Source organism: Manacus candei, unplaced genomic scaffold, assembly GCF_025592945.1.
Source record: "Manacus candei isolate 608988 ecotype Guabito, Panama unplaced genomic scaffold, ASM2559294v1 h1tg000014l, whole genome shotgun sequence".
Taxonomy (NCBI): domain Eukaryota; kingdom Metazoa; phylum Chordata; class Aves; order Passeriformes; family Pipridae; genus Manacus; species Manacus candei.
The window spans coordinates 15,175,913-15,202,234 of record NW_026138062.1 but is presented as its reverse complement, the minus strand read 5'-3'; the positions used below and the strand labels follow the sequence as shown (position 1 = coordinate 15,202,234).

General features: G+C 35.1%; 1 protein-coding gene across 8 annotated transcripts in view; it reads right to left on the bottom strand.

Moving 5' to 3' along the window:
• Nucleotides 1-26,322, bottom strand: part of DACH1 (dachshund family transcription factor 1) — a 357,658-nt gene that overhangs the window by 17,548 nt on the left and 313,788 nt on the right. For 4 of the 8 annotated variants that reach the window (XM_051780457.1, XM_051780458.1, XM_051780462.1 and 1 more), the window contains 2 exons: nt 24,196-24,339; nt 23,661-23,729 (listed from right to left, as the gene is read on the bottom strand). In XM_051780457.1, the coding sequence (XP_051636417.1) occupies nt 23,661-23,729; nt 24,196-24,339 (213 nt within the window). Of the gene's footprint in view, nt 1-7,939; nt 9,514-13,689; nt 19,815-23,660; nt 23,730-24,195; nt 24,340-26,322 lie in introns of those variants that run through there. The other 4 variants (XM_051780460.1, XM_051780459.1, XM_051780461.1 and 1 more) reach the window with 3 other exon arrangements.

Genomic DNA, 26,322 nt, shown 5'->3' with positions numbered 1-26,322 from the left:
TTTCTGCTTTTAGGTATTTCATATGAAAGCAAGTTTAAGGAAGACAATGGCACCAACCAGTCAGCTCCAGAGCAAGACTCAAGGCTAAAGAAATGAAACCAGAAGTCATGCCTTAGGAAATGAGCTATGAACTGAAGTCACACATAATCCTTGCTGCCACACAGAAGTAGAAATAAACCTTAATGAAGTTCCCAAGGCTTAGCATGAGAGGCACAACTACAAAAGTGAAAAAAAATTGGCTCACGTTAAATCTGAGGAAGACTTCAAGCTGAAAGATGCATATGGGGTCTAACCTAGTAGTTAACTATGAAGTAGTACGTAAGGAATTCCTATAATGAATGAAAAATACTAGCATTTTAGATCATAAGGAAACTCTGCTTCTGTGACAAGTGCAAATGCTGGCCCAGGTAGGTTGTTTGTTGTTTTTCAATTCAAAATTCATACCAGTCCCCCTAATTGACTGTAAACTTCCATCTTGAACACATCTTCATAGATGCATTTCAGTACTGCAGTGACAAGCCAACCTTCCCCATTCCCTCTCAGTGGTAACACAATTTCAGGTAGGTACTTCAAAATGATCATTCTACCCTCTCAGGAAAAACTCAATTACCCTTAGAGCCAGGTGGTTTAAATTTGGCACCACTCTAGTGTCTTTGCCAATGGAGATTCCTCAGAAAAAACAGCATGTCATGACAGACTGTGTCCTGGATGCACCCCACTACAGAAATCCCAGACCATATGGAAGCAGCATGCTTTCCCAGAGAGAACTTAACACCACAGTCCATCATCAAATAGTAAGAAGGAGAAAAGAGAATGGCAAACTAAATTAAACCACAGAGCAGTCTTACCCAGTGACTTTGGGATAAAGTGACTACCTTGGAGTCAGAAGCAATGACCTGTGCAAAATATCTGAAGTGCAACATTTTCTTGCCTCAAAGTGTGATTTTCTCAAGACAGAGGAAATGAAAAATGTTATTTCCTGGTTGCTTTTACTCTTCCTCCCATATCCCACATCCCTAGACTCTGTCCTCTGCCGCAGCTTTCCACTTACACTGTTTCTTTTGAATAGCAACACATTAATGACATAGTACAAGTTGCTTGCAGGACATCCCCCAGACACTGTTTAAGATGCTGGTTACCCATGCTCAAGGTGAGTTTAGTCTGGAATAATTTCAGAATAGGCTACTAGTATAATACAAAGAATCGAGTCCACAACATGGAAATAAAATTAATTGATTTGCTTATCATAGAAAAGCAACTGATTATATAATAATATAATAGTAAGAGACACAAGCCAGCTTTATTGTAGGAACTCAGCTCTGGTGTAGTCTTCTAAGATGATGCATGTATTTAAATGGTCTTTAAGATTATATTTGTGATATGAAAGCCTGCAAATGCAGATTTTAAAGACGATCTAGTACTATCTACTACTATTCTACTAGTAGAATTTAGTAGATTTTAGTAGAAAGAAAGGCAAGAACTGAGTATATCCTGAATATACTTACTGAATATCTGGCCTGGTAAAACAGACTTGACTATAAAGTTAATTTTAGCTGGAAAAGCTAAGAGAGTGAAAGGTTTTGCAAGAATACGAAAAAACCAACAGGGAAACCTTATAAAATGAGGATTCTTCTGTGCACTGAATGTTTAAGATCAAACTCTGGAACTATTGCCCATTTGGAACTGGAATAGAACTGATATTTGTATGTTTTAATAGTGTTTTAGTCTTTCAATATTTTAGCCTTGGGAACCAGATTGCATCGGATGGCATAGTAACTGCAGCGATAGTGACTGTGATTGTCATAACAAATTTGATGGCAAGGTTGAAAATGGAACTGATCCTCCAGTCAGTGATACCATTTTTATGATGCTTCCAGTATTTCCAGTGAAGCCAAGGAGTCTGATCCAACTGCAGTATTTTATGTTCAATTCATCAATGGCTTAGAGTGTATACCTTTGAGTCAGAATATAAAGCTAAAAATGAGAGCAAATTATTGCTGCTTCTTATTTTATGTTTGTATTCAATATAGCTTGATTACTTGAAAGGAGTTGTAGCCAGCATATTGCAGCATGAAACAATATCATGAAAAATACATGTCTTTTAATGCAAGGGTTGCATCGACAGTTTGTCACAGGCAAAATCTGCAGAATCAACACAGAGACAAAATATACAAGTCAAAACTTGAATTATCTAATACAGCATTGTATATTTTCAGCAATCTGTATTCTAATTTCATGCACATAAACCAGCACTGTAAATTTTTTGGTCCTGACTTCGTAACACTTTGTTTCCAAGGCCAGCTGTAGCACGTTGTGATCCATCCTTTCTAACATCCATAAAAAACCCCACACTATTATGCTATTGCTGCTTTTCCTAAGCTATTAGAGGCTGGATCACTTTTCAAAAATAAGGCTGACAAGAATATAATAGAAAAAATGTTTTTTACCTTTACTGATACACACTTTGTGTTTCTCAACTAGGAAAAACAACGTGACATCATATTATTATTATATACGCTGCTGTCTCCCAGGATGTCCTTCAGGTGTTACGGGACCCTACAATGAGCAAAAGCTAAAGATTTCTTTTTAGAGCTAGCAGTCTATTCTACAGAATAGATTTTCCTCTTTACAAGCCAGCTGGCAGTTCACTGGAAGAATACTTAATATAGATCTGTGCTGACAGCAAATTTTAGCTTAGATAGAACGTGATGCGCTCTAAGTATTTCTTCCGAATGTGTTAATTTTAGTTTCACTTCCTTTATGCTTACTTTTCTTAGCTAACTTTTTTTTCTTTCATAGGAACTTGAGATACTAATAGAGATGGGTCAAGTTCCACATCAAATCCATGGGAAAGCCAAATGCTTGAATTACACGAAGGCTAAATTGTTTTATGTTATTCTTAATCATATCAATATAAAAATAACCACTGCTAGAAAACACTATTTTTAGAATTAGAGATTTGGCATAGTAATTGCTTGCTTTTCTGGTTTACAATGATTAACTTACATGAATATTAGAGACATATTAAAAAGTTGTTTATCTTAAAATAAAGTATTGTAAATATTTCCTATTTCTGAAGGATGCAAAAATGCCTTTTTTTTCATCTTACTGCCAAAGAGAAATAGGACAAACTTAAAATCTTTGGCCACTTTTATATTAAAACATCAGATCCTCCAATAGTTAATTTAACTTTACTGAGGGGAAGTGTATCTTTTTTTTTTCCCTTTTTTTTTATTGCTTCAACTGACAAAATAGAGTGATTAAGTTGGAGTGATATTTTGGGAAGATGATTCCCTTCTTAACTCTTAACACTGCACAAAGTGCTGCCTGCCTGATAAAGTCTCACCAAATTTTATTTACATTTCAAGTCTAACTGTTTGCTTGCCTCTTGAATATTTTAAGTGAATGCTGAACTCTCATTCTCTTTAACAGCATTTCTGACCCCTCAGTTAGTTTAGGATTATAAAACAGGGACTGTTCCCTATTATGCCAAAATTGTCACTCACTAATATACCACTTTTGATTTAACACAGAATAATTGAGGTAAGTCAGGCTATTAAATTTTCTCATACGAAAATTCAGGCAAGCTACCTTTACACAAAATTTAGACTAGCAAGTATTAGTTTGCTAAAACCCATAAAATATTTTCCCATCTATTTCCCTGTACAAGATTTGAAACTAACTATAATGAGTTGATAATAGTTGTAAACTGCTGTATCTTGCATCAACTCTCTTTGCCACTTTTGAATGCCTGGGACTCTGATCCATCACCAAAGAAAATATAAAAGCAGAAGTTAATAACATAACTGAACTTCTACTGTGCCTTTTATCCAAGATCCAGAATACTTTACAAATATTAATTAAGTTTCACAACACCCTTGTGAGATACCAAAGCTTCGATGCTGCCATCAAGAAATCAGTAGATATTATTTCTTTCTTTATGCATAAAAATTTGGTTTTGACTTAAGGTATTGGTTAAAAATGCACTGAAGTGTGCAAAATGATCTATTCCTTTGCCACATCATTCAAGAGCAAAATATCAGACCTAAAGCATAAAAGTAACCCCAACAAATGCTACCATCTTAATTGTGAAATTGATATTATTCACTTGATTCTTTGCTGAAAAATGTAAAATGAGCAAAGACAGTGACTCCTTGTCATATACTTCCTGTGACTAAATTTGTTTGTAGCAGTCTACACTGGGGTACTAGTTATGCTCCTTCCATTGACACAGGAGAAATACACACACTCACTTGATAATGGGATGAACTGTACTGTAGACATTTCTTTCCACTCCCTCCACTGAGGGTCAAGGGTGATAAACAGAGCTGCAGATGTCTAACATTGAAGACTTTTATGCTTCATCAGGTTAATTCCAGTCCATGTCTTATTTTCAAGTATAACTACATTTAAAAGGTTGTACATTACTAGTTGTACATTACGAATCAGTAATGGCATAGTAATACAGTTACAGTAATATAATGCAACTATATCAGTAATATGATACTATTTTCCCTTCTAGCGTTGTGTGATACTTGATCTACCTCTTCTTCTACTTCCCAATTTATATCTGCTTTTGTTCTTATTTCAGAATTTTCAGAATGCTTCTTTAGGCTTGTTTCATCTCCCGGTAGCATCCAATTGAAATAAATGCTGCAGTTTCAGTATTAATGAAGAATTCAAGTTCTTCTTTCTACATTTGAGGGTCATGCTTTATGCAACTTTCAGAACTGTACAGAATTATATGAAATAGAAAAGGCATTGCCAGGCTTGGATATTTTTCCAGAACTGATGCGCAATTACTCATTTTCAACACCAGTAGTTACAAGAAGTGACTGAAATGCAGCTGCTCGTAGTGTGTTTACTGTCACAAGTGATATTGGAATTCTGAGGCAAGTGAAAAGGAAAATACACAACAGAGGAGATTCATCACATTAACTTCAGACACCTGCACTGTAGATAGCTGTGTTTGAGATGGTTTTGTAGACTCCCTTTATAATCAATGAAGAAACTTGGAAGTTATGATTCATTTTCTTCAAAGAGAGAGATGTGTCTATCACTCCTCATTGACTTTAATAGGAGTCCAGCCAAATAGCTCAGATAAAGACATCTACTCCACAAATGTGTGAAGTGGAACATATCCCTCCCACTGATATTGTTTGGGTATTTTATAGATAATTACATTGCCTCAGCAGCTATTCCACACCTTCATAACACTGAACAATATCTATACTGCCATTTTGGTATCAGCAAAGTCTCACTATATCTTATCAGCTGAACAAATTAAAGGATAATGTAGTAAAGAATATATGAGTGTATACAATCTTGATAGCTTAAACATCCCATTTCTTAAATTCTTTATACAATGAGTGCTGTATCTTAAAGCACTCTTAAAGAGCTCCTACTTTTGGGTCTCTGCAGAGCTGGCTTTCTAAGGTACTGCATGTCTAAAATGAATGCAAACCCATTAACGTGTTTATAAACTCCTTGTTCAAGGATTTAAGCAAATGCAGGCATATTGAAAATGAGTAAAAACCCCATCGTGCTGTTTCACTGTGCAAATATAATTTCTTGTATTCTATATCCCCAATCGTTTCCTTATTTCAAGTACACTTTCCTTATTCCAATAATATTGTACTCATCCTTAAAGAAAACAGAACTCCATTTCACCAGTCTTACTAAGCACAGTGTTAACATTCCATATTGATGCTATTTTATTTTAAACATACTTTGCTCTTCCTTGTCCATAGACACTATTTCCGGCAATATTAAATAGATGATAGATTACCTTGGGATTCTAGGTGGTCCTCTTTTTAAGTAATAGTCTTCACCTTTGTCCCAAAACACCTAATCATCGTCCTCTTATACCTATTCTTTTTACAGAAATAGCTCTCTGCAAAGTACTTAATTTCTTTTAATCTCCTCTCACTTCTGTATTCAAATTTTGCACAAAATTTCAATATTGATTTTTTTGCGCTGTGTATTCTCTTTCTGGATGTCTAGCTATTTTGGATACTGTCTCAAAGTTGCTGATTACTGCAACCTGTCATTTAACTAGGTCCTCTGCCACTACTGTCCTTTGCAACTGTTACTGTCATCAGTCTTACTCCAGGTTCAATCATTAAATGTCAGGCAGTAAGTCACAAACTGTTTTTTTTTTTTCAACTGTTAGTCTTGTGGAGGATAAACTAATCTCACATCATGTACAAACTGCTCCAATATGTTAATTCCAACCTATGATGCTAGTCTCTTTTAATATGCATATCTGTTCTATAAAAGCTGTTATGTATCACAGGTTGACAATAATAAAAAATACCAAAATGTTTACCTTGTCATCCCTACTTATAAAATTTAAAAAAATAATTATCATTAATTAAGATGAAACTGAAATAATTTAAAAGCCCTTGAAAACTTTTGGTAGAGTGAATAAGGTTTCTCCAATTTTAAATGTTGCTGTAGTCAAAATGACACAGAATGTGCAATAATGTATTTGTTTTTCAGATACTGTATGTCTGAAGAGATTTTTTTTGTATACTTCAATTATAAAAACATTTAAAACATACAAACTTGTGCAATTTTTATTTTAATGAAGATGAGAAGTTCATTAACGAAGATAAATATTTCATTAGATGTTAAATAAAACAAAGAGATTTTTTGGCTTCTCTCAGCACAAAATTCCTTTGAAAGATTAATTAATACATGCAAATTATGCAAATTAGACCCATGCAAATATTTTATGAAGACAATTAAGGGAACCATTAATTACTGCTTTTTTTGCTTCAGTGAGATTCATTCATTTAATTTTAATTTCACTTTAACTGTTTTGATGTATAATCTTGCAGCTAAGAACTTTATCTTTCCTAGTGGGTCACTTAAACTTATAAATTTCATCAAGTGAGCAGCAACAGAAATCTGTAAAGATATTCTCTGGGCTATGTTTAGTATCAAGAGAAATTTTTGACACAATGCACTCCTAGAAACTGCAAAACTGGAAGGGAATGTGAGCTCATTCTTGGACAAGGTTCAACTGCTGGAAAAGCAATTAATTTGCTTTGGCTGTGCTAATATAGGGGAATTAGAAAGTGTGACACAAGACAAATAGAAATAATTAGTTCTCCAAAATGATGTTCTCATTAATATGGTTTGAACAGTAGAAATAAAAAACATTATTGTGGCATGTCTGCATTCTGTCCCTAGCCACAGGAGGTAGGAAAATGCAAGATACAGCATTTTTTTCACTTTTGTAGTTTGTATGGTGGGGGCATTTATTTTTATTTTTTATGGTAGGTTTTAAAGAAATCAAACTATGGACCTGATCCTGTTATCTAAAACCTACTGCACTGGCATAAAGCATGAGGGATCCCTAGGCTTCTTCGCGTGAAAAAATGAACCTACAAATATAACTGACTAGGTTTTTCACAACACTCAAGTTCCTAAATTGAAACTTTTATTTCAATATTGTTCATTTAAATCATATTTTATTATATGGAATACACAAGGTATAATGTGTTTATTCTCAGCTTATGCTACTATAGTAAAAGATTGCTTTAGCAAAAGAGTTTATGATATCCTTTCCAAATCTGGTAACATAATTTTCTTTTTCCTTAACGTGAATATACATACATGCATTTGACAAAGTATAGAGAGGTGGATTTTCAGTTGATCTCCTTTGCATTTACACCAATACAAAACAGGTTTTCTACAAACAGTGAAAATCATAGCTGGCACTCTTCACAAAACAGGCTGCTAGAAGGCTGTTATGAACATGTGCTCAATTACATTCTTTATTTCTTACTTGTTGCAGAATTAAAGGTAATGGAAGATTATGTGGCCCCCTTAAAATATTAAACTTTTTTGCCCTCCTGCAGTTGATACACCTTCCAGGTGCTTACCAAGTTTCAGCTAAAGGCACCTCCCTTTGAAAGTTTTGCTGTGTACATACCTTTTATCTGGAAACAGATACTAAAGTGCAAGAACTTGATTTAATTTATTTCTTATTTCATTAGATGGGAAATCTATAGCATCTGACAGAAACTGAGATTTTTCTCTTTAAATGCAACAAGGAGAGAGAAAATGTGGCCATGCCTTGACATTTTTTGACAGTTGATTACTACAATTAACAAAATCCTTAGTGCAAATGCCACAGAGGTTTAGCAAAATTACCCAATAAAATTTCTAGAATATTATTGCACTGTAATAATTCACTATAAAAAGAATCTTGTCTTTAGTGACATTATTGATAGGAGGAAAAAGTTAAAATCTATGAAACCTTCGTATTCTTTGAATACTTACTTATTCTTCAAAACACGTATATAATTTGCTAAAAATGTGGATATAATTTGCTAAAAATGTAGATATAATTTGCTAAGAACGTGTCAGTCAAATACATGGATGAATGACCATAATCCCTGCAAAATGCTGGGAAGTACCTTCTTCCTTGACCATCGATTTCATTGCTAGCTCTTTTTTGCAAACTTTTATTAAATGTGCCTGTCTTTAAAGATTTCTTTCTAAACAAATGTTAGAACTAGCACCTCACACCCTACCTGCTAGATTTTTCTAGACTAGCTTTTCCTAAAAGGTTTTTGGTATTCAAATATTGTTATCTCTTTGTTAGGATCTTCTTATTCTTCCTCCACATGTCTAAGTTCTTTCTCAGTTTGACACTTTTGTCTTCCTCCTCAACTTTCCATTTTAATTTCTTAGGTCTGCAATCTTCCTCCCATTGTTTTTCTCTCCATACTTCGTATCTGAGTAGTCTAATCTACAAACTGAAATTCAGTCATCATATCTAAGTTGACAATTGACACAGCCCTTTGTACTCCAGGTCTGTTCCCTTCTGTCTGACATAAAACCTCAGTCTGCTTTTCTGATCCTCTGTGTGAACGTGTCGCTACTCTGACAGTCTGAGTTTGAGAAAACAGAGCTGTTATTCATTCATCTCTTCAGATTCTTCCTCATCTTCCACACTACTACTTCTCTTAGTCACTATGAACTACTCTTTTAATTTTGTCTGTCAGTAAAGTTCAAAATCAAGGTATCCTGTTTGTTTGTAACTTCTGACTCTTCATTGCAACAGTGTCTAAATTTATTCTTATAAAAAGTCCCTGACCCTTATTTTCCTATCCCTCTTTCTAGCTATAAATTCAAATGATGTTTCTCCTCATATCTTACATACTAAAGTTCCTGTCTCAGTTGTATAAACTAATTTGTATGGCAAACATATTTTCCTAGTCTGCTTCTTCGAATTGTCACTCTTTAATTCCTTCAGTAGCTCTCCCCTTTTAACAAGTAGAAACACAGTACCTGAAAATTTTTGCCTTACCCTTCACCTTGTGCGTTACTCCTCATCAAAATGCTTCAACCTGGAGTGATGCTTTCAAATAAACATCCTCATAGCTTTTTTCCCTATTGTTCTCCACAGTTAAGAAGATCCTCGTGCAATGTTTACAAGATAAACTCACTACAATTCTTCAGGTCTGAAGTCCAGATTTGTAGGTGAGCTTGACAGACCTGAGATCAGGAATGATACCTGAACCCGTAATGTGATCAGAATACAGGCTCATAGACCCATAAAACTTCCCACATAAATTGAAGTAATTTACCAGCCCAGTCACCAACATCTCAAAGTCATCGTATCACCTCAAATAGTATTTGTGTAAAGTTTTAAGGGAAATGACATAATTTGGCTATATTTCTTTAATAATTTTTGTTTACCTGGTCATGAATGGGACAGTAATTTCCATTCTACTGCAGGGGACATACATAGGGATGATCATATCAGAAGATATAATGAATGCTATTGCCTCATTGCTGGTGTGAGATCAGTTCACCTCTTAGAAACACAGTGAATACTCTTTCATGTAAAATATTGTCATTGCCATAGCATGCTTGGGGACAGATTTGCACTTGATGGATCTGGTTTAATAAAATGTTACATCTTCTTTGTGTTTTTTGACTGAAACATCAGAGGAACAGTGTGTAGTAATGCATGCATGCTTTCAGTTCCTGAAGCGCAGAAAGCTCATACTGGTGTATCTTCACTTTTATGAGTAAAAAATTATAGCAGGTATTGAGCCTGTGTGTACAGCAGGAAGCTGAAGAAAAAAATTCAGTGGAACTTTGGTGATAAGAGGCTGGCAGACCCTACATAAATTAAATAATCCATTCGCTATTACTGTAGCTTCAAAACTTTTAAATGTCTTTACGCAAGGTCCTTTAACCAAACTGGTTATATTTATGTAGCAGTACCAGAATCCAGAGTTTATTTCAGTTCTTTTTTACAAAAGCTGAACACATATTATAAACTTAGTATATGAGGGGTAATCATATCAAATCAAATATTAATCAAATAATGCAGCGTATGTTTTTGTATTTTCAAAGCTTTGTCTAAAGACTTGAGAAGACTCAGACCAGGTGCACTTTGTCATTACCCTTTGTCATTACAGAGGTCTGCCATCAGTTTGAGCAAGTGCAGAGCAAGCACAGATGATGTGCTGCATGTATTCTGTTAGCATGGAGTTTGGGTACATAAATCCTATCACCAATATTCAAAATGGTAAATTCCATCTAGTTTTCCATATGTCTGTTCAATGAGAAAGCATGACGGAACATATAAAAGGGAGGGCAAAACACGAAGGGCAGAATAAAAATTTTAGCTCTTACAAGATTTAGGTTCAGTCTCTGATCTACCAAAGATTTCCAATATATCCATGATCAAGGTCCGTAGCCCCTCTATGCTACAAAGATAATTGCTTTGTTCTGCGTATCAGGAGTATTTCCTGATGTGAAGATTAAATCCATTAAAGATTGCAAAGTTGTTCAGATATTACATTTCTACTAGCTTTCCAGTTATTCCTGGCATAGCTCAAAACAATTTATCTGAGACAGACCACAAGGCTGCAAACTGGAATCAGTAACATAAATAAAAAAATAAATACATATCTGTTTACTAAAACTTACATCCATGCAAACACATTATAATAGATTAAGTATCCTCTGAAAATAAATAACCACAATTTAAGAAACTAATTTTGGACTAGCTAATTTTTGTAGATTTACAAAATTAGTACTTTCTTATGAATAATCTGTCCTTAAACAGCCTCTCAGACCTATTATGCACAAACACACTTTCCTTCAGCTTGATGCCTGATTTTGTTTTCTGTTTTGATATACATATTTACACTGACAATTGAAAATAATTACACAGTCTTAATAAATAAATTCTGTTGAATGTCTGCAAAATACCAACTTTAGTTCTTTAGCTATTTCTTTATATGATTACTCTTGGAAGTTTCATGGCAAAACTGAATTATTTTTTCTAACTTAAAAAAAAAGAGGCAGCTATGAAAAGATTTTAATATAGAATGTACAGATAGAAGTCGAAGATGTTTCAAAGAACACAGAAAGTACTAGAATATGCTAAGACTTAACAAAGTTCTGGGCTGGCATATCCAGGACGATGTCTCTATTTAGCCCAAGGGCTGCTATTGAGTCACATATGGTAAATATTATGAGATCTTTTTGAAAGTCAGTGAGCTTGGGCTTCTTTAAAAATAATTTAAAAAACCACAAACAGAACAAAACAACTTTTTCTCAATATCTTACTTTTTCCGATCTCAGTCAAATGCTATGTAAAATACAAGCTAGTCCACAGATAAAAGGAGAGCAAGATCTAGAGAAATTACCTCATGAATTTTTGTGCATAAAAATGGTAGAAGAGTGGCATAGGCCTTCCCTTTAGAATTAGTATAGCAATAAATACACTTTTATTCAATATATATAATAAGCTATAAATTTCCATTTCATATAACCCAAGTACAGAATGTAATACATTCAAATGTGTTCTAAATGAGCAAAAACGGATTTTTCAACATCTGGTATGATTTCAGTCAGCCTTCCATATCCTGCCTGGTTTCCAGCTGCTGGTCCAGAAAGGCCTGGATCTTCTGGAGGCATGATTAACACCAGGCAGATGTCTCAGATGCACTGGAGCATCTCAAATGGCACTATTCATCTACTTGTGAACAACCAAATGACTTTTTAAATAGTGTAAGAATTAATATTAAAATAAGAATATCTTAAATTCCCTCTAAAAACTCGTTTAAGAGTTTCTGACATGGAGGGAAGAGATGGGAAATTGATTATGACTTTATTTGGCAGATTAACTCACATGGTTTGCTTATAAATTTTCTCTTCTTTGATGCCGGTGGTTGCTGATAGTCAAAAAGGGCCACTGAACAGGATGGCCACAGTTCATATTTAATGGCTGAAGTCTGACTGAACGTGAAATTCAAGATTTGAAATCTAATCTGGATTTGATGCTCCTTTTTACCTACCCAAGCTGTAACACCTTTCAGGAAAGAGACATGGATCTCCCTGTCTAATACATTTCCTCCTATGAGTGTTAAATGGCTAAAGTAACTTACTGGCCACTAGTTTTCATTAGTAGTTCTCCAAAGCACAGTCATTTTAGCAGAACTGAACATTATTACTGTTATTTTGGTGTAAGAGTTGGCTCCCTAATGTTTCACAGTCACAAGGGAAGTGCATCTATTAGAAAAACCTCAAACCATTAAATATTTTGACATCTGTTGATGGTGGTGTCTTTATGATTTAATAGAATGCAACACTAATATTGACAGACAAAATTCCTTTACATGGGTATGATAAACAAAGATTGGGAATGTTTTAATCTTTATAGAAGTTTAAAAATGCCAAGAAACAGTCTTCTTTATGACACATCTTAACATGACATGATGCCACTTTCCAGCACTTCCCTAAGATATAGTAAATGCAGTTGAGGGAAAAAGAAAGAAAGAAAAAAAGGGACAGCTCTCTACACACCGTAGAGGCAAACACTGATAAACAGCTTACAGTCAGTGGATCTAGCACCTCAACCAACCTAAGGATGCTCAGCATTATAGTTCATCTGTGAATGAACCAGAAATACACTTTATTTATATCTTTTTCATGACAGGCTACAGAAGCACCATTTCACTGAAATGATGATTTTAAACAATTTTTCATCCTGGTTAAAAAAAAAATCAAGTTTTTTGGTTCTTTCTCTGGAAGGTAAAAGGTTATTTGCTTTTTTAGCCGATGAGGGACTATGCTAGAAATGTGTGTTTTACCTGCCTGTTCAGGTTTCAGCTATCTTCTGAGGGAGAAGACGAAGGGAATAGAGTACTTATGGGAAAAAAAAATATGTAGGATGGTGGTTTGCAGTGCCCATCCCTCCCAGGTAGCAAGAAGTCTATTCGGTAAGAATGCATCCATCCATTTTTCCCTCCTTGAATAATATGAACATGTACAGTGAATAAAAATGAAAGTTGAAGCAATTCTATATAAAGCCTTAATAGCCTCTTTGGAGTGCAACGTGGGTTTTTTTAATATTCTTATTGTCCTGAATTTTCCCACTTGACTCTGTTCATGCTTAGTCATTAATTTTACACATAGTTCCTTTAAAAGTGAACTAAAGTACCATGTTGGAAGAAAGTCTGATTGATTAATCATTTTTCTCAGTAGAAAAGTCAGGAACATATTCGATTTCCAGCACCTTCATATATATATACAGCTATAAAATGAGACATAGATTGCAATAGATAGCACTCTCAGATAAAATGTGAACAATTTGTGAAAGAGAATAAGTGTTGAATGAGAGACTATGTTGCAACATATATGTAACTATAGCTGTATATTAACTCTATGCCCTTCCTTTGCTTTTTGGGTGGTACATAACAGGATTATGTACCTTGAAGCTTAAAGGTGTAGCTAACAATGACCTATGAACACAATGAAACAATTGTCTATTTATAGGTTACTGCCTGCAATCAATACCACCTTCTGTTTAAGTTAATCAATGTTGTCTTTAATTGATTAGCTTGGGTTGAAAACCTGCCAAAGTGCTGACTCCTGGGCAGGGGGATAGGGAACCTACTTATTGCTATTTTGTTTCCATGCATTGTAAGACAAGTTCAGTATTTATCCATGGTCAAGGAAATATGAAGCAAAATAAATCTTTAACATCTGTTTCCTCACTGAGTATCACAATTTCAAGAGTAGAAGACAGACGAACTAGCAAGAGATATTATAAATGTCTACTATAGAATCCAGGTTTAAAAGCTGAACAATATTGGATAGTCTGCCAAGCCAAATAATCAGTAAAACAAGTGTCTTTAAAACTTGTAAGCTGGTAGAACTAGTAAGGCTTATTCTTGTTAGGAGAAATATAATAAAATATTTAAATTAGTGTACAGAGAGAAAGCCAAGCTCTTTTTAAAATGTATAAAAATTAGGGAACCTATTTTCAGAGATATATCTTCTGCAATGGTAATGAAATTCAAAGTGGTGCACACACAGATTAATGTTGTTATTTATTATTATGTATATAATTTCATTGAAGTGCATAGCACTGTACACATGAAAAATAAGTGCATGACCCTGACATTAATACAAAGTGTTACACATTGCAGTCAAAGAGCAGCTGAAGTTTAAGGCACTAATCAGAAGGAAAATGAAGCATTATGTGTTACTGCAAATAGGAACAGTATTTAACCAGCAAATATTTTATGGAGACTAAATGAAAAAAAAAAAAATAGAATTGGGCAACCAAAGGGATGTAGTAAAGTAGCTCCACTAAACTTCTAACAGTTTCTCCCCCTTAAGACCACTACTTGGTCTGAAGATAAATTTTTTTTGAGCATAAGAAAGACAAAAGAGAAAGCAGAAAGCACACTACCCTTCAGCTTCCAAAGCTGAACAGTGCATGTGCATACGTTTTCGCCACTACATCAATTTGTTTGAAAAATTCTGACATGCAGAGAACAATCAATAACAAAACAGCAGATATCACTCCCCAGTGGGTCACTAAAATGGCTTTGCCCCATTTTGTTGTCTTTTCCACATATTTCTGGTAGCTCCAATCACTACTCTTAGCAGAGGTGCTTGAATAACCCTAAGGAGAGCAGTCACATTACAGAGACACTCTTGTCTTATGTCAGACAAAAAACTGTACAGACTGAAACCAGTTGTCTTACTGACCTTTAGAAACCTTAAGAATGGAAAACTTAAGAAATCTGATAATCAGACAGGTAAAAAGAAAAATCAAAAATCTATTTGTCAGATTGCTGAAAGTCACATTGTCACAAGATACGGTATTTCACATAGGCAGACCTCCTTACTGTTTGTTGACTGCTAAGCTGAAAAATTACTTTTTGTTGACAAATGGAAATTATTGGGTTCTTTGGTTTTGATTTTTGTTTTTTAAATCTGGCCTAATGGAATAACATGCTAAGTGGCCTAAAAATCACAGAAATTCTCATCTCCGAAAAAGTCAGTCCATGTTTTGTCATTGCTGCTTCACAGAACCTTTTTATATTTCTATGGGTCTAGAATAGTCATCTGTTTGTTTCCATAAACAGCCTAGCTAAGTAGCAGATGTTTCCTTGGGCAGTTATTCAACATATCTAGAAAAAAAAAATCCCTTTGCCTTCCAGGCTTCTGACAGCTTTGTTTCCAGCTCCTGACTTCTTTTCCCTGCTGAAATGTTCAACCTTTATAGCAGGCCCACACAACAGGTGGGCCGTGGGTCTCTTGCAGCTTGAAAAACCATTTGTTTGGCCCATCAGCTGCTGAGAAGCATCATGTACTGTTTGATTTGCCCAGCTGCCAAGAGGCAGCAACAAGATGTCCAGCAGAAAATGCATATCTCCTGGCTTGTCACTGATCCCTCAGAATGCATGTACCTCCTAGTCAGCCACCTGGTCAACCAGCAGCCACATGGCTCTGGATCATACGCACACACATTGCCTTGCAGGTCAAGGAAGTGGCATATTAAAAAATATTTTGGATATTCAGAAGTAGTATTTGGCAGGAGGGAGGTGAGATGGAGGCGAAGGAAAACGAGAAAACAACAGTACAGGGGAAGTCAAAAACAGTGTTGAAATGAGTTGACAGAGAAGAAGGAATGCCATATGTGAAAGAAAATGTATTTTCATTCTGCAAACAACCCAATACATCCATTCGAGAATCTTGGCTCTATACTAAACCCAAGCACCTTTCTAAAAGAAGTCCCATGCAAATAATAAATGAGTAACAACAAATCCATAGTACTTACTAAGCAGTGATGAAAATGGAATAACTTATGAGCAAGTGTCAATTGAATAAAAATGCAGCATTTACAAATTGATATATATAAAGAGATATTTAGCAGTTCTAAGAGTTTTAATGAGTAAAAAAGGTAAGAAAAAGCTTGGTATAAAATGTATAAAGAATAAGGTGTTTTTCTTGGGTTTAATCAATTAATACTTTGGAGAATATATGGCCATCAGTTTACATGGCATTATACAGATGGATGAGGTCATCTTCAGGCAGCTATAGGTGCAAATGGAATTGCTTTTGATTAAGGGGAACATGGAAAGGAACAGACAGAAATGCAAAGATAGGAGATAGAAGTTCAGTGAGAGAGATGCAATTATTGAAGGGAGTCTACAGAAGGATAATGGATAAAGGAAATGGACTTGATGCTGGTCATCAAAGTCAATATCATGAGCAAAATAAATGAAGAAAAGACTAAAGCAAAGACATTTTAGTTAAATGTGCTGCAAAGAGAACTGATGTCTCCAGAAAAGAAATAGATGTCCTGTCATATGAGGATATTGAAAACTATTTTTACAAAATCATTAGTTAATTTGAGAGTAGTCTTGCACTGCAAAACGTATCCTATCTATGATTAGCAGCCAACAGTAATCTTCTCTAAGTCTACAAACATGAACTCATAAAAATACTCAAGATTTACAGAAATTAGGACAAGAAGTCTGATGCGATTAGAATTGGAAATAAGGACAGAAAATGTGACTGGGGGAGTGACTGAGACTGGTTAAACACACAGACAGATACACAGAAACCAGGGCACTGGAAGACACTGTGAAATGGAATACATAATAAAAAACAGCTGGTTGACAGTAACTGAGACTGTAGTTGGGGGACTAACTGATTTGTATTAATAGACAAGAACAGAACCCAGTGGCTGAGAATAGAAGGAAAGAGGGGGGACAGAGCACAGATAGGGTACAAAATTCAAGTAAAGTCATCTGAGGTTTCTTAGAGCGAGAAATCTTGACAAGTAACTAGGTATGAGGTATACAGATAGAACACTATGAGTCAGTATCTGGAGCCATCTGGATCTTGATTAACAAGGACATTAGGCATAAGAAGTCAAAACTAGAGGCTGGAATTATGACTGGATATAAAAAGAAACTTGCATTGAAAGGTGAGAGAAAAAAAGGGGCAAGAAAGAGATTCTAAAATTTGGAAATTGATATTGGGACTGATACAAAGACCAGAGATGAGGGAGAACCAAGAATAAGAAAGCTTGATGGACACACTGCTAGAAGTCACACAGGTTGCAAGAAAAATGAGAGGAAGATTCTGTGCCCAAGAGCATGAAATGTATCCCAAGATTGTCTTTATTTATATCAACAAGTATAGCAAAACGTCATTCCTCAGACCACACTGCACATAATAAGGTATTACAATTTATCAGTTCGTTGGTTAGCTTTATCACTGTGTATCTAAAGACTTAATTCCATATGGTTTTCAGATGTTGTCTCACAGTGAAACTTCCAACTTTGTAGTTTACTTGTCAAGAAGAATACCCTAGGAAACAGTTACCTAGGACATTAGTGAAGCAAAATACTCAGCTGTTAGGAAATACCAAAATTAAGCCTTAATATATGAAAGAAGTTGAGATAATCATTCACAGCTCTTCTATAAAGCATGATGTCTAATGATGGATGTATTATATATAAACCAGGTATTATACAAAGCATGAGAACACACACTGAGCACTGAAGATGAAGAAAGTATTGGACACATATCCATTTATTCAACTACATCCTTGTCCCCTGCACTGAACGAGACAGGGTACTGTGAAAAATACAGTATCTAATCATATAATTAAAGATTATATCATGACACATACACAAAGATAGTTGAACAAAGATGCAGAAGACAACCTTAATTCTAACTTTTTTGCTAATTTTGGAATGCTTGACTTCACAGCCTTGATAACAGCCTTTTCCAACAAAGTTTTTGATCTCATAAAAAACATTGTCACATATTTCCATGCACTTTTGTCCAAGATTCATACATCACAAATGGGAATGTGTGTACAAGCTTCACAGAACCATCAAAAGTTCCTTTTCAATGTGGAAGTCCTTCAGATAGCTATCTTTCAAACACAAATATAGCAAGAAAGAATCAAGTACTATCATTTGCCAAAATTATTACACAAGATTTTGCTTGTTGAAAAATAGATTAAACAAGTTTCAAATCAATGCAAAAAACAATTTAGGTTAGGTTTCCAGGCAAATGACTGAAGTTGTAAAAGCAATTTTTATTAATGCAGAGGGCAGCTGTGTGGCAGCTTTCCCCTAGTACTTGGGTAGCAAAATGCACACACTAGGTTCTTTCTATGGGCAAAGTTAAATCGTATTTTCTTTCTCACTCTTTTTCAGTAGCCTTCAAATGCCTTATAAAGAACCTCGTAGAGGACTACGTGGTCAATGTCCTGAGTTGTTGCAGCTTTATTTCTCTATTCCTGAATCTGTCAACATTTCTGTGTCCTGCCTTGAGAAGGTTGGATTGCCCTGGAAGGTTTTGTGTGTGTGGTAGCTGAGTGGGTCCTTTTTTTACATCAGAAAAGCATAGTCTGAAGCCACTTAGCATTACGTTAAACTGTATTGTTAATATGAGCCTACAGAAGAGGTGGAGATCTAAAGAAAGCAAGAAGTTGGTGGGAGAGGGCTTAGAAAGCATAAATTCATTTTTCTAATGGACAGGGAGAGAAAGATAACAGACACAGCTGGAGAAAGGTTGATAATGTGATAGAAGGAAAAATAATACTTGCAGCAGAATAAGGAACTGAGGTATGAAATTTTGACTGATGGACAAAGAGAACAAAATTTGTTGTGGAGAAGTATGCATAGTTAAGAAAAAAACTGATTGAAAGTGCAGCAGGATGGGAAAATTTTGAGGGCAGGTCAAATGCAAAGGGTCTCCTTCAACACAAACAGACATTTGAGGAAAAATAAAAGATAGGCCTGAGAATTCATGGGAATGAGCAAGGTGAGACGATCTATGAGAAAATGATGGAGCTGATTTCAGAAGCAGCTGGAAGGATGGCATGTAGAAATTGGAAATTTTTGGAAGAAAGCAAAAAAAATACAAGCTGAGGCAACTGCTAGTAAATAATAAAGAAATGGAAAAGACAAAAAAATAGCAACACGAGAGAGGGAAAATTTGATTATGCTTCCTGTTCTTATCAGGATAGCTTTGGGACAAAAGCACAAAACAATTTGTGAGTGATTTGGGAAAAGGAAGACATGACAGGGACACCACAAGAAAAGAATGGTCAATGGGGAAGACAGTGCAGAACTAGAACATTTTTAGGTGATTTTAGATAATGTGTAAAGGGAGGGGTGCTTAAATGGAATGAAGATGAATGGACAGGAATTGGGAGGGAAACCACTCAGAGACAGAAGATTGGAAATATGGGATTTATAGAGGAAAAGAAAAAATAATAATGTAGGTAGGCAAATACATGCTAAGTAACCAGATGGGGAAGAAAAAAATCAGCGGAAATAAGAAAGTAAAAGCGGCAGTTAATGTCATTGTTCTAGTGCTTAGTAAGAGGCCTGGTAACAAAACAGCATATAAAAGTTAAACATTATCTTTGTTATGGTACCTTTTTGTGTGGGATGAGGGGGTCTTGGGAAACCGGATTGGGAGCTAGGCATAGGCATCTAGTGAACCTACAATATGTATGGAGAAGAGGATAATCTGCTTTATTATTATTTTAAACAGAAGCAAAGAAAACATTTAAAACTACTGTCTACACCAGTTCCTAATAACTTAGTATCTGTTTTTACCTCTCAAAAAATATGTAAGTATATCTGAGACCCATAATTGAATTACTTATTATGATTACTTCTTAACATTTTATGTATATTCCAGCAAACTGTCATCTACTCAACATTTAAAAAATTCAAACCCAACCCTAGAATACCCTATATGGCTTCTTTCTATAGTCTCATATTCAATTTTCTTTTTATTAGTGCTCCCATCTTACAAAAGACTTTACATGAACTAAAAGTGAATCTAAATGAGTGCTACATGATAAAAAATAGAACAGAACATACCCCTCGTATTGACAAATGCAATTATCTTCTACGTTTAAATTAGTCCTATTCCTTACTCTCAAAAGCAATACTTAAAAACAGCAACATTAAATATAACTTCAAGTCGACAAGTATCAATTTATTAATAATAAATAGTAGGCAAAATAGTTTTCATTATGATTTTCTCACATAATATTTTCTTAAATGCTTGAAGTACACTTTGTATTTCAATTATTTCACTTCTCTACAGAGCGCTGCAGCTTTCCCACCTTTGCTTAGTTATAGAACTGCACAGCATGCTCAATACAGCAAACTGAAAAATTATTGTGGATAAAAAGACTATTACACCAGGCATGCTTTGGTACTGAGACACAAATATGTTTTTGAGAGGAATAAGAAAGGCATAAATATTTTCCTAGTAAATATTTTTTCCCAGAACCTGAAAGATGCAAGAGACAATATTATATTACTTATTATGGAATATATTATATATGGGATGGTATTATATATGTGTAAATAATATTTCTTCTATAGTGCATCCTAGAGTATAAAAAATATAATTTACAGATCGAATGTAAGGACAAAATTGAAATTTTGCATAATTGTGAGGATATGGTCTTTGTTGCTCCAAACAAAATCCACTGGAAAGCTTTTGTAGAGTTTTGCAGCTAAAGGACCCCAACTGTACTGAGCATGCTTTATCCCAGTGCTGCAGGAATGAAACGGTTCTTTTCCAGCAATTCTTTCTCCTCACTCCTGCCAACAATTCCCATACTAAATATTGAAATAAGAACAGAATGCTCTCAGTGCTTCCCTCCCTGATATCCAGGCAGATACACAAGAAGCAACAGAAATGTACTGAATGCAGTAGGGAACATCAGCTTGATAGGGAGACAGGGGAAGCAGAGGCTACACACAAAAACGTGGTTTGCAACAGGGAAGGCTAGTAACAGGGAATGTCAGTGCAGCTCTTGAAATGACTGGACAAGAGGAGGAGGAACCAGGACGGGACAGACAGAGCCAGGGGGCTGGGGATCACTGAGAGAGAAAGAGCTTGTAATTAAAGAAATAATCAGGGTGGCATGAAACTGAGTTTAGAAGAGTGTCAAGTTAGGAAACAAGAGGCACAATGTAATGTAGAGCAAGGAAAAGAGTGAGATTAGCCACTGACAAAAACTAAGAGGAAAAGGGACAGAGACATGGGGATACATAGTAAGGGGGACACAGAGAAAAGGGAGTTTACGGGTGAAAGGAAATCCTCCTTCCAATACTGGAAGTGAACACAGAGTCCTGACACTTGGCATGACTTGTCGGCTGTTAACTGTTTCTTGGAGTATTTCTGAAGCCTGTGACCCTTTAATGGCTGGTCTACAATGACAATAAGCTCCTACAGTTATATTCATGTTGTAGGGTTACACACTGTGGTAGATCTAAAAGTTCTGAATTGTTGTAAGACTCTTAAGCTGAATATATTAAACTAGGATAACTCTATTTCTTGCTTCTTTCCTTTTTCTTAAAAACCCTCTGTTTTAGTTATATGTTAAGACTGCAAAGTAGAGATGGGAAATGTCAGAATTAAGGTTGCCTTTGCAATATGATTCAATATCACAATTAGAATATATCATGGTCCATTCTTGAATTAAACAATCATCTGTGGATTTTAGTTTTGTTTTTAAGGTATACCTCCTTGGACGGATGAATCAAGGAAAAATCATCCTTTCTGACAATGTTTCCTGTAAATCTTTGATTTCATTTATTGCAAAAATGGAAATACATGAAATGAGCAATAGTAGACACAGGATAGCTGGGAAAGAATGCATAATCATTGTTCAAAAGCTGAAATGCTGTTCCTATGTAGTTTGGGATAAGTCCTTTAGAATACATACTTTCAAAATTGTGTTGCTCATATTATAAATATCTAGTTAATATCTCAGCCTATAAGCAAAACTGAAGTCAACAGAACAGTGCTTTGACTACACTGAATACATTTGCCAAAAATGCAAATTATCCTGAAAAATTAGAGCCTTCATACTTGAAAGTTAAGCAATATGTCATCTTAATCTGTCTGTGACTCTTGTTTCCCAGCTATCAAATTGGAATACTCCAAACTTCACTTCCTTGCAGGAATTCTCTGAAGATGAAGTAGTTAATATCTGCAATGAGGACAAGTTCTGCCATGACTGGTGTAGCAGCATGGCCTCCCAAGAAATTAGAAGTCTGTCTTAGCACCAAAAAAAATAATGAAATGTCTGGATTATAACAAAATGACATAATGACTGAATTCTTACCAAATTATTATGTCAAATGGTGCTTTCAATAAGGTATAAATTTTATGGGAAGGAAGGCAAGATTCTGTAATAACAAACCTCTTAACATGTACCCACTTCCCAGGCAACATTTAATCTGGCATATTCCAACTTCTGTGTTACGGACTTTGCAGACAGCTTGTCATGTGTTTGTCTTTCACAGGAACTTACTGCCTCTTTAGTATTTGTTTGTATGCTCAATCCATTAAAAGCTTCCTGACTTTTCTATTCTGTTGTTTCAGTCTCCTTTTGGCACACCAGTAACAACCCCTTAGATGTTAGAAAATGTGATTAAATAACACACAGAAGATGTCAAATGATACCGTTAGGATGATTGACTTCGAAATGCAAAATAAAGGCAATTGAGAGTGATTACTGGAGCTAATCATTTTAGGTTTGCCTGTGAAAAATGCACCTTCATTTACAATTGAAAACAATTTCTATTTTTATTGTTTACTATTTGCGTAGGCACATTTAGCCTGTTGACAAGAATAGACATTATAATATAAATACTATCTTTAAAATTTGCTTTTTTACTAATATCTTGATGTTTGCAATATATATACATTTAGATTCAAGGGGGATGTAATATGGTTCCCTTTAGTATTTCATGTATAAATTTACTCAGCAGATTTGTTTTATTAAAATGTAAATAATGAGATGTGGTAAATGAAAAATCCAAGATGGGAATAAACAGCTTATTTATTGTTAATGTTCAGGGTAGCTTATTGAAACACACCTTTCAGTAACTGCCACTGACTATTAGCTGTGAAATTCTCATCATGCTTTCAATGTTACCCATTAGGTTTAGCCATTTGTACAGTTACAAGCTCAAGATGTTTCAAATATACCTCTAAAAACACTGTTAACTCAAGTCAGACTACACATATTCACAAAAACTGCATTCAGCCTGTCTGAGATTCAACCCAATACTGCTTCAAATTAATTACTCTTCTTTAATTGCTCTGTATAAACAGAAATGACCTATTCATTTAAAGAAAATCTATCAGCACACAATGTATTCTCTCTTATAAACAAGCAAGATGAACTTGACCTTGTTTGAACTTGTTTTGATGTGGCCCAGATGGTAGGCTACATGCTTGAATAGCAGTCTAAAGCTGAGGAAAAACTCATATAGCAAGATCTAGATTTATAGCCTTTTGCAAATTCGTACCTTGTATTGTCCTTTCAGCATCTGTTCTGCCCCCGCTGCGGTCAGCTTCTATCTCTGGGGTCAGAGAGTCTAGAAACATAGAAAGGTAAGACTGACATATATTTCATTTGATTCTTATAGCCCTTTTTACAACCTGTTACTCCAATGCTGAATTACAATACAATCAACCTTTGTCAGTTTTTTTAATGCTGAACAATGACTGGAGGCCAGGACAATTTTTTGTTAGACTAGGAAGATTAATGAGTAATAGATTTTTCAAGCATAAAGAGGGGAGAAAAAGAGGAAGAAAAAAAATTGACTTCTCAAGCTAATAATATAAAATTGTCCTAGTTCGAACATTCTCTCCAGTGAGTTTATTTGCACATACTATATAAAGTAACAAAGCAATAAAGAGAGAGGTATCACTTGAATGAAGGAAAGAAAAGAGACTTTCTTTTTTCCTCCCTCCTATCACGTTATAAATTTCAATATAACAAGGTTCTTTTGGTACTTAAATTGAAAGTTAATGATACAGAGGCAAAAACTGGCTTCTTACCATTTAGGACCCTGAGACTATCTGTTGAAGTTGCCTGTTTCAGTGTTTGTTCTGCTTGCTCTCGTCGTTTAGTCTCAAATTCGAGTGCTTCCTGCAATTTCCTCTTTGCCTTCTTTTCCTTCTTTAGTCTTTTCTGAATTATTGCTAGGAAAAGAAAATAACATCAGTGTACTCAGATTTGGATCTGAAACTTGGCTGCACAATTACCTACTAAGAGTCTTGAGAAATGCTACAACTGCAATCGTTCATATAAACCGATTAATTACACAATACCAATTTAAATTACTTGAAATTTGCTGAAATCACCCTGGGATATTCTAAGAACTACTGTTCTATACGATGATATTGAAAACTGTAAGTGCTATCAAGCAATAGCTCTTTTTTTTTTTATAAACAGCTGAGAATCTATGAATGTTAAAATCAGAAAACCTTGGTACCAGCAATGAAATGTCCTTTTTGAATCATCTGGCATAGATAAGCCTCTGTCTCTGAAGGTGAGGTGTTTTTTTGGAATTGAGTCCACCATTTCTATCTGCCATAGCACACAGTTAATATACACACAGTGATGGAGTCCTTGCCTGCCTGCAGCTTCTCTCACATAAGAGGGGGATCTGTCTGCCTTGGGTGCCTGGGCAGGCCCCACCCTGCTGTGATCCTCATTTTTTGGGGAAAAGCCCTGAGAGTTTTAATTCCCCTCCAAGCTCTGCTTCCTGTATGCCATCTGACCTCTTACTGTCCAGTCTCTTCCCTATATTTATTTCTTTTCCACATTTCCCTTTTATCTTTGGCTTTTCTCTTTCTTGCTTTCTATCAGCTACTGTCCCATCAGCTAATTAACCCTGAAGAACTCACATCAAATCCTTTATGATGCTGGATCCCCCAGTCAAGTAAATATTACTATACTTTGTCAAATGTGAGGGAAAATATTAGGAAAGGAACTAGTATTTTAAAATTAAGCATATAAAGCCCTAATTTAGAAAAAATGTTTTCCTTGTATCTCTTCTGTTCAAACTGTGTAAGGAAAAGGATTGTAAGTTCAGGATGAAACTCCATAATTTTCTTCTCTATGTTACCAATGACTTACAAGCACAAAAGTAAGACTTGAAGGATCCCTAACTAAAGGAAGGTATCACAGGTTATGTTCCTGATGAAAAAGGAAAATGGGAACCAATTTTTCTACCCCATAAAAAACAAAGTTAGCCTCTGAAGGAATTATGTGAAGTTGTACAGCACAGCATTATCTCCCCCACCACACCCCAATCCTTCTCACATAGTACATTCAGGGGTTTCATGGATGTGCATGAAAAAAGCTTATTTGTCCTAAGATCTTCCTGAAGAGTCTGTTATTTTGACACTAATTAAAAAATCAGCTACTAAACTATTCACTAAAGAATTCATTACCTACATTAAAAAAATTATCCCTGCCAAACCCAAATACTAGGTGATGCTAGGTTTGCATGCCAAGATTTACCTAGCCCTCTATCTCACTCCAAAGTAACCTCTGGAACATCCTAGGGATAAATGCTGAAAAAGATAAAAATATACTTCCACCACTTCATAGTCCCCATGTACAGTAGACTGTGACTGTGGTATATTTCACAGAATGCAAATAATGGAACTTTTAAAGGGAACTGTCTTATTACTATTTAATTTATATGCTAAGAAGAACCACCTTTTGGTTGATCTTGGATATTTTGTGTTGCTATACAGAACTGTTCAGGCACAAAATTAACATAAGCACATATCCTGTAGTCAGAATAACTACATAATTTACATACAAGACTTTGGAATTTTAGTTCTTTCTCATTTTGTACTACACCAACTACTTCACAGGCTAATTACCTTATACCATCAAAGAACATCTAGCATCTATACAAAGACTAAACTAAATACATTTTGAATCATTGCATGGTTTTAATGTTTTCATTATAAGTACTTTGAAAGTGATTGCAATAAATGAGAAGGAAACATATGTTGCTTTCTGAATTAAAATGTCATCATGGCTGACACATTGTAGATGTGACTACAGCAGTCAGAGCCAGAATTAGCAAGCCCTTACTGTGTAGCTGCTCACAGAAGAGATATTATCCTACTTTCACCAGTTGATGAGACACATCCTACAGCCTT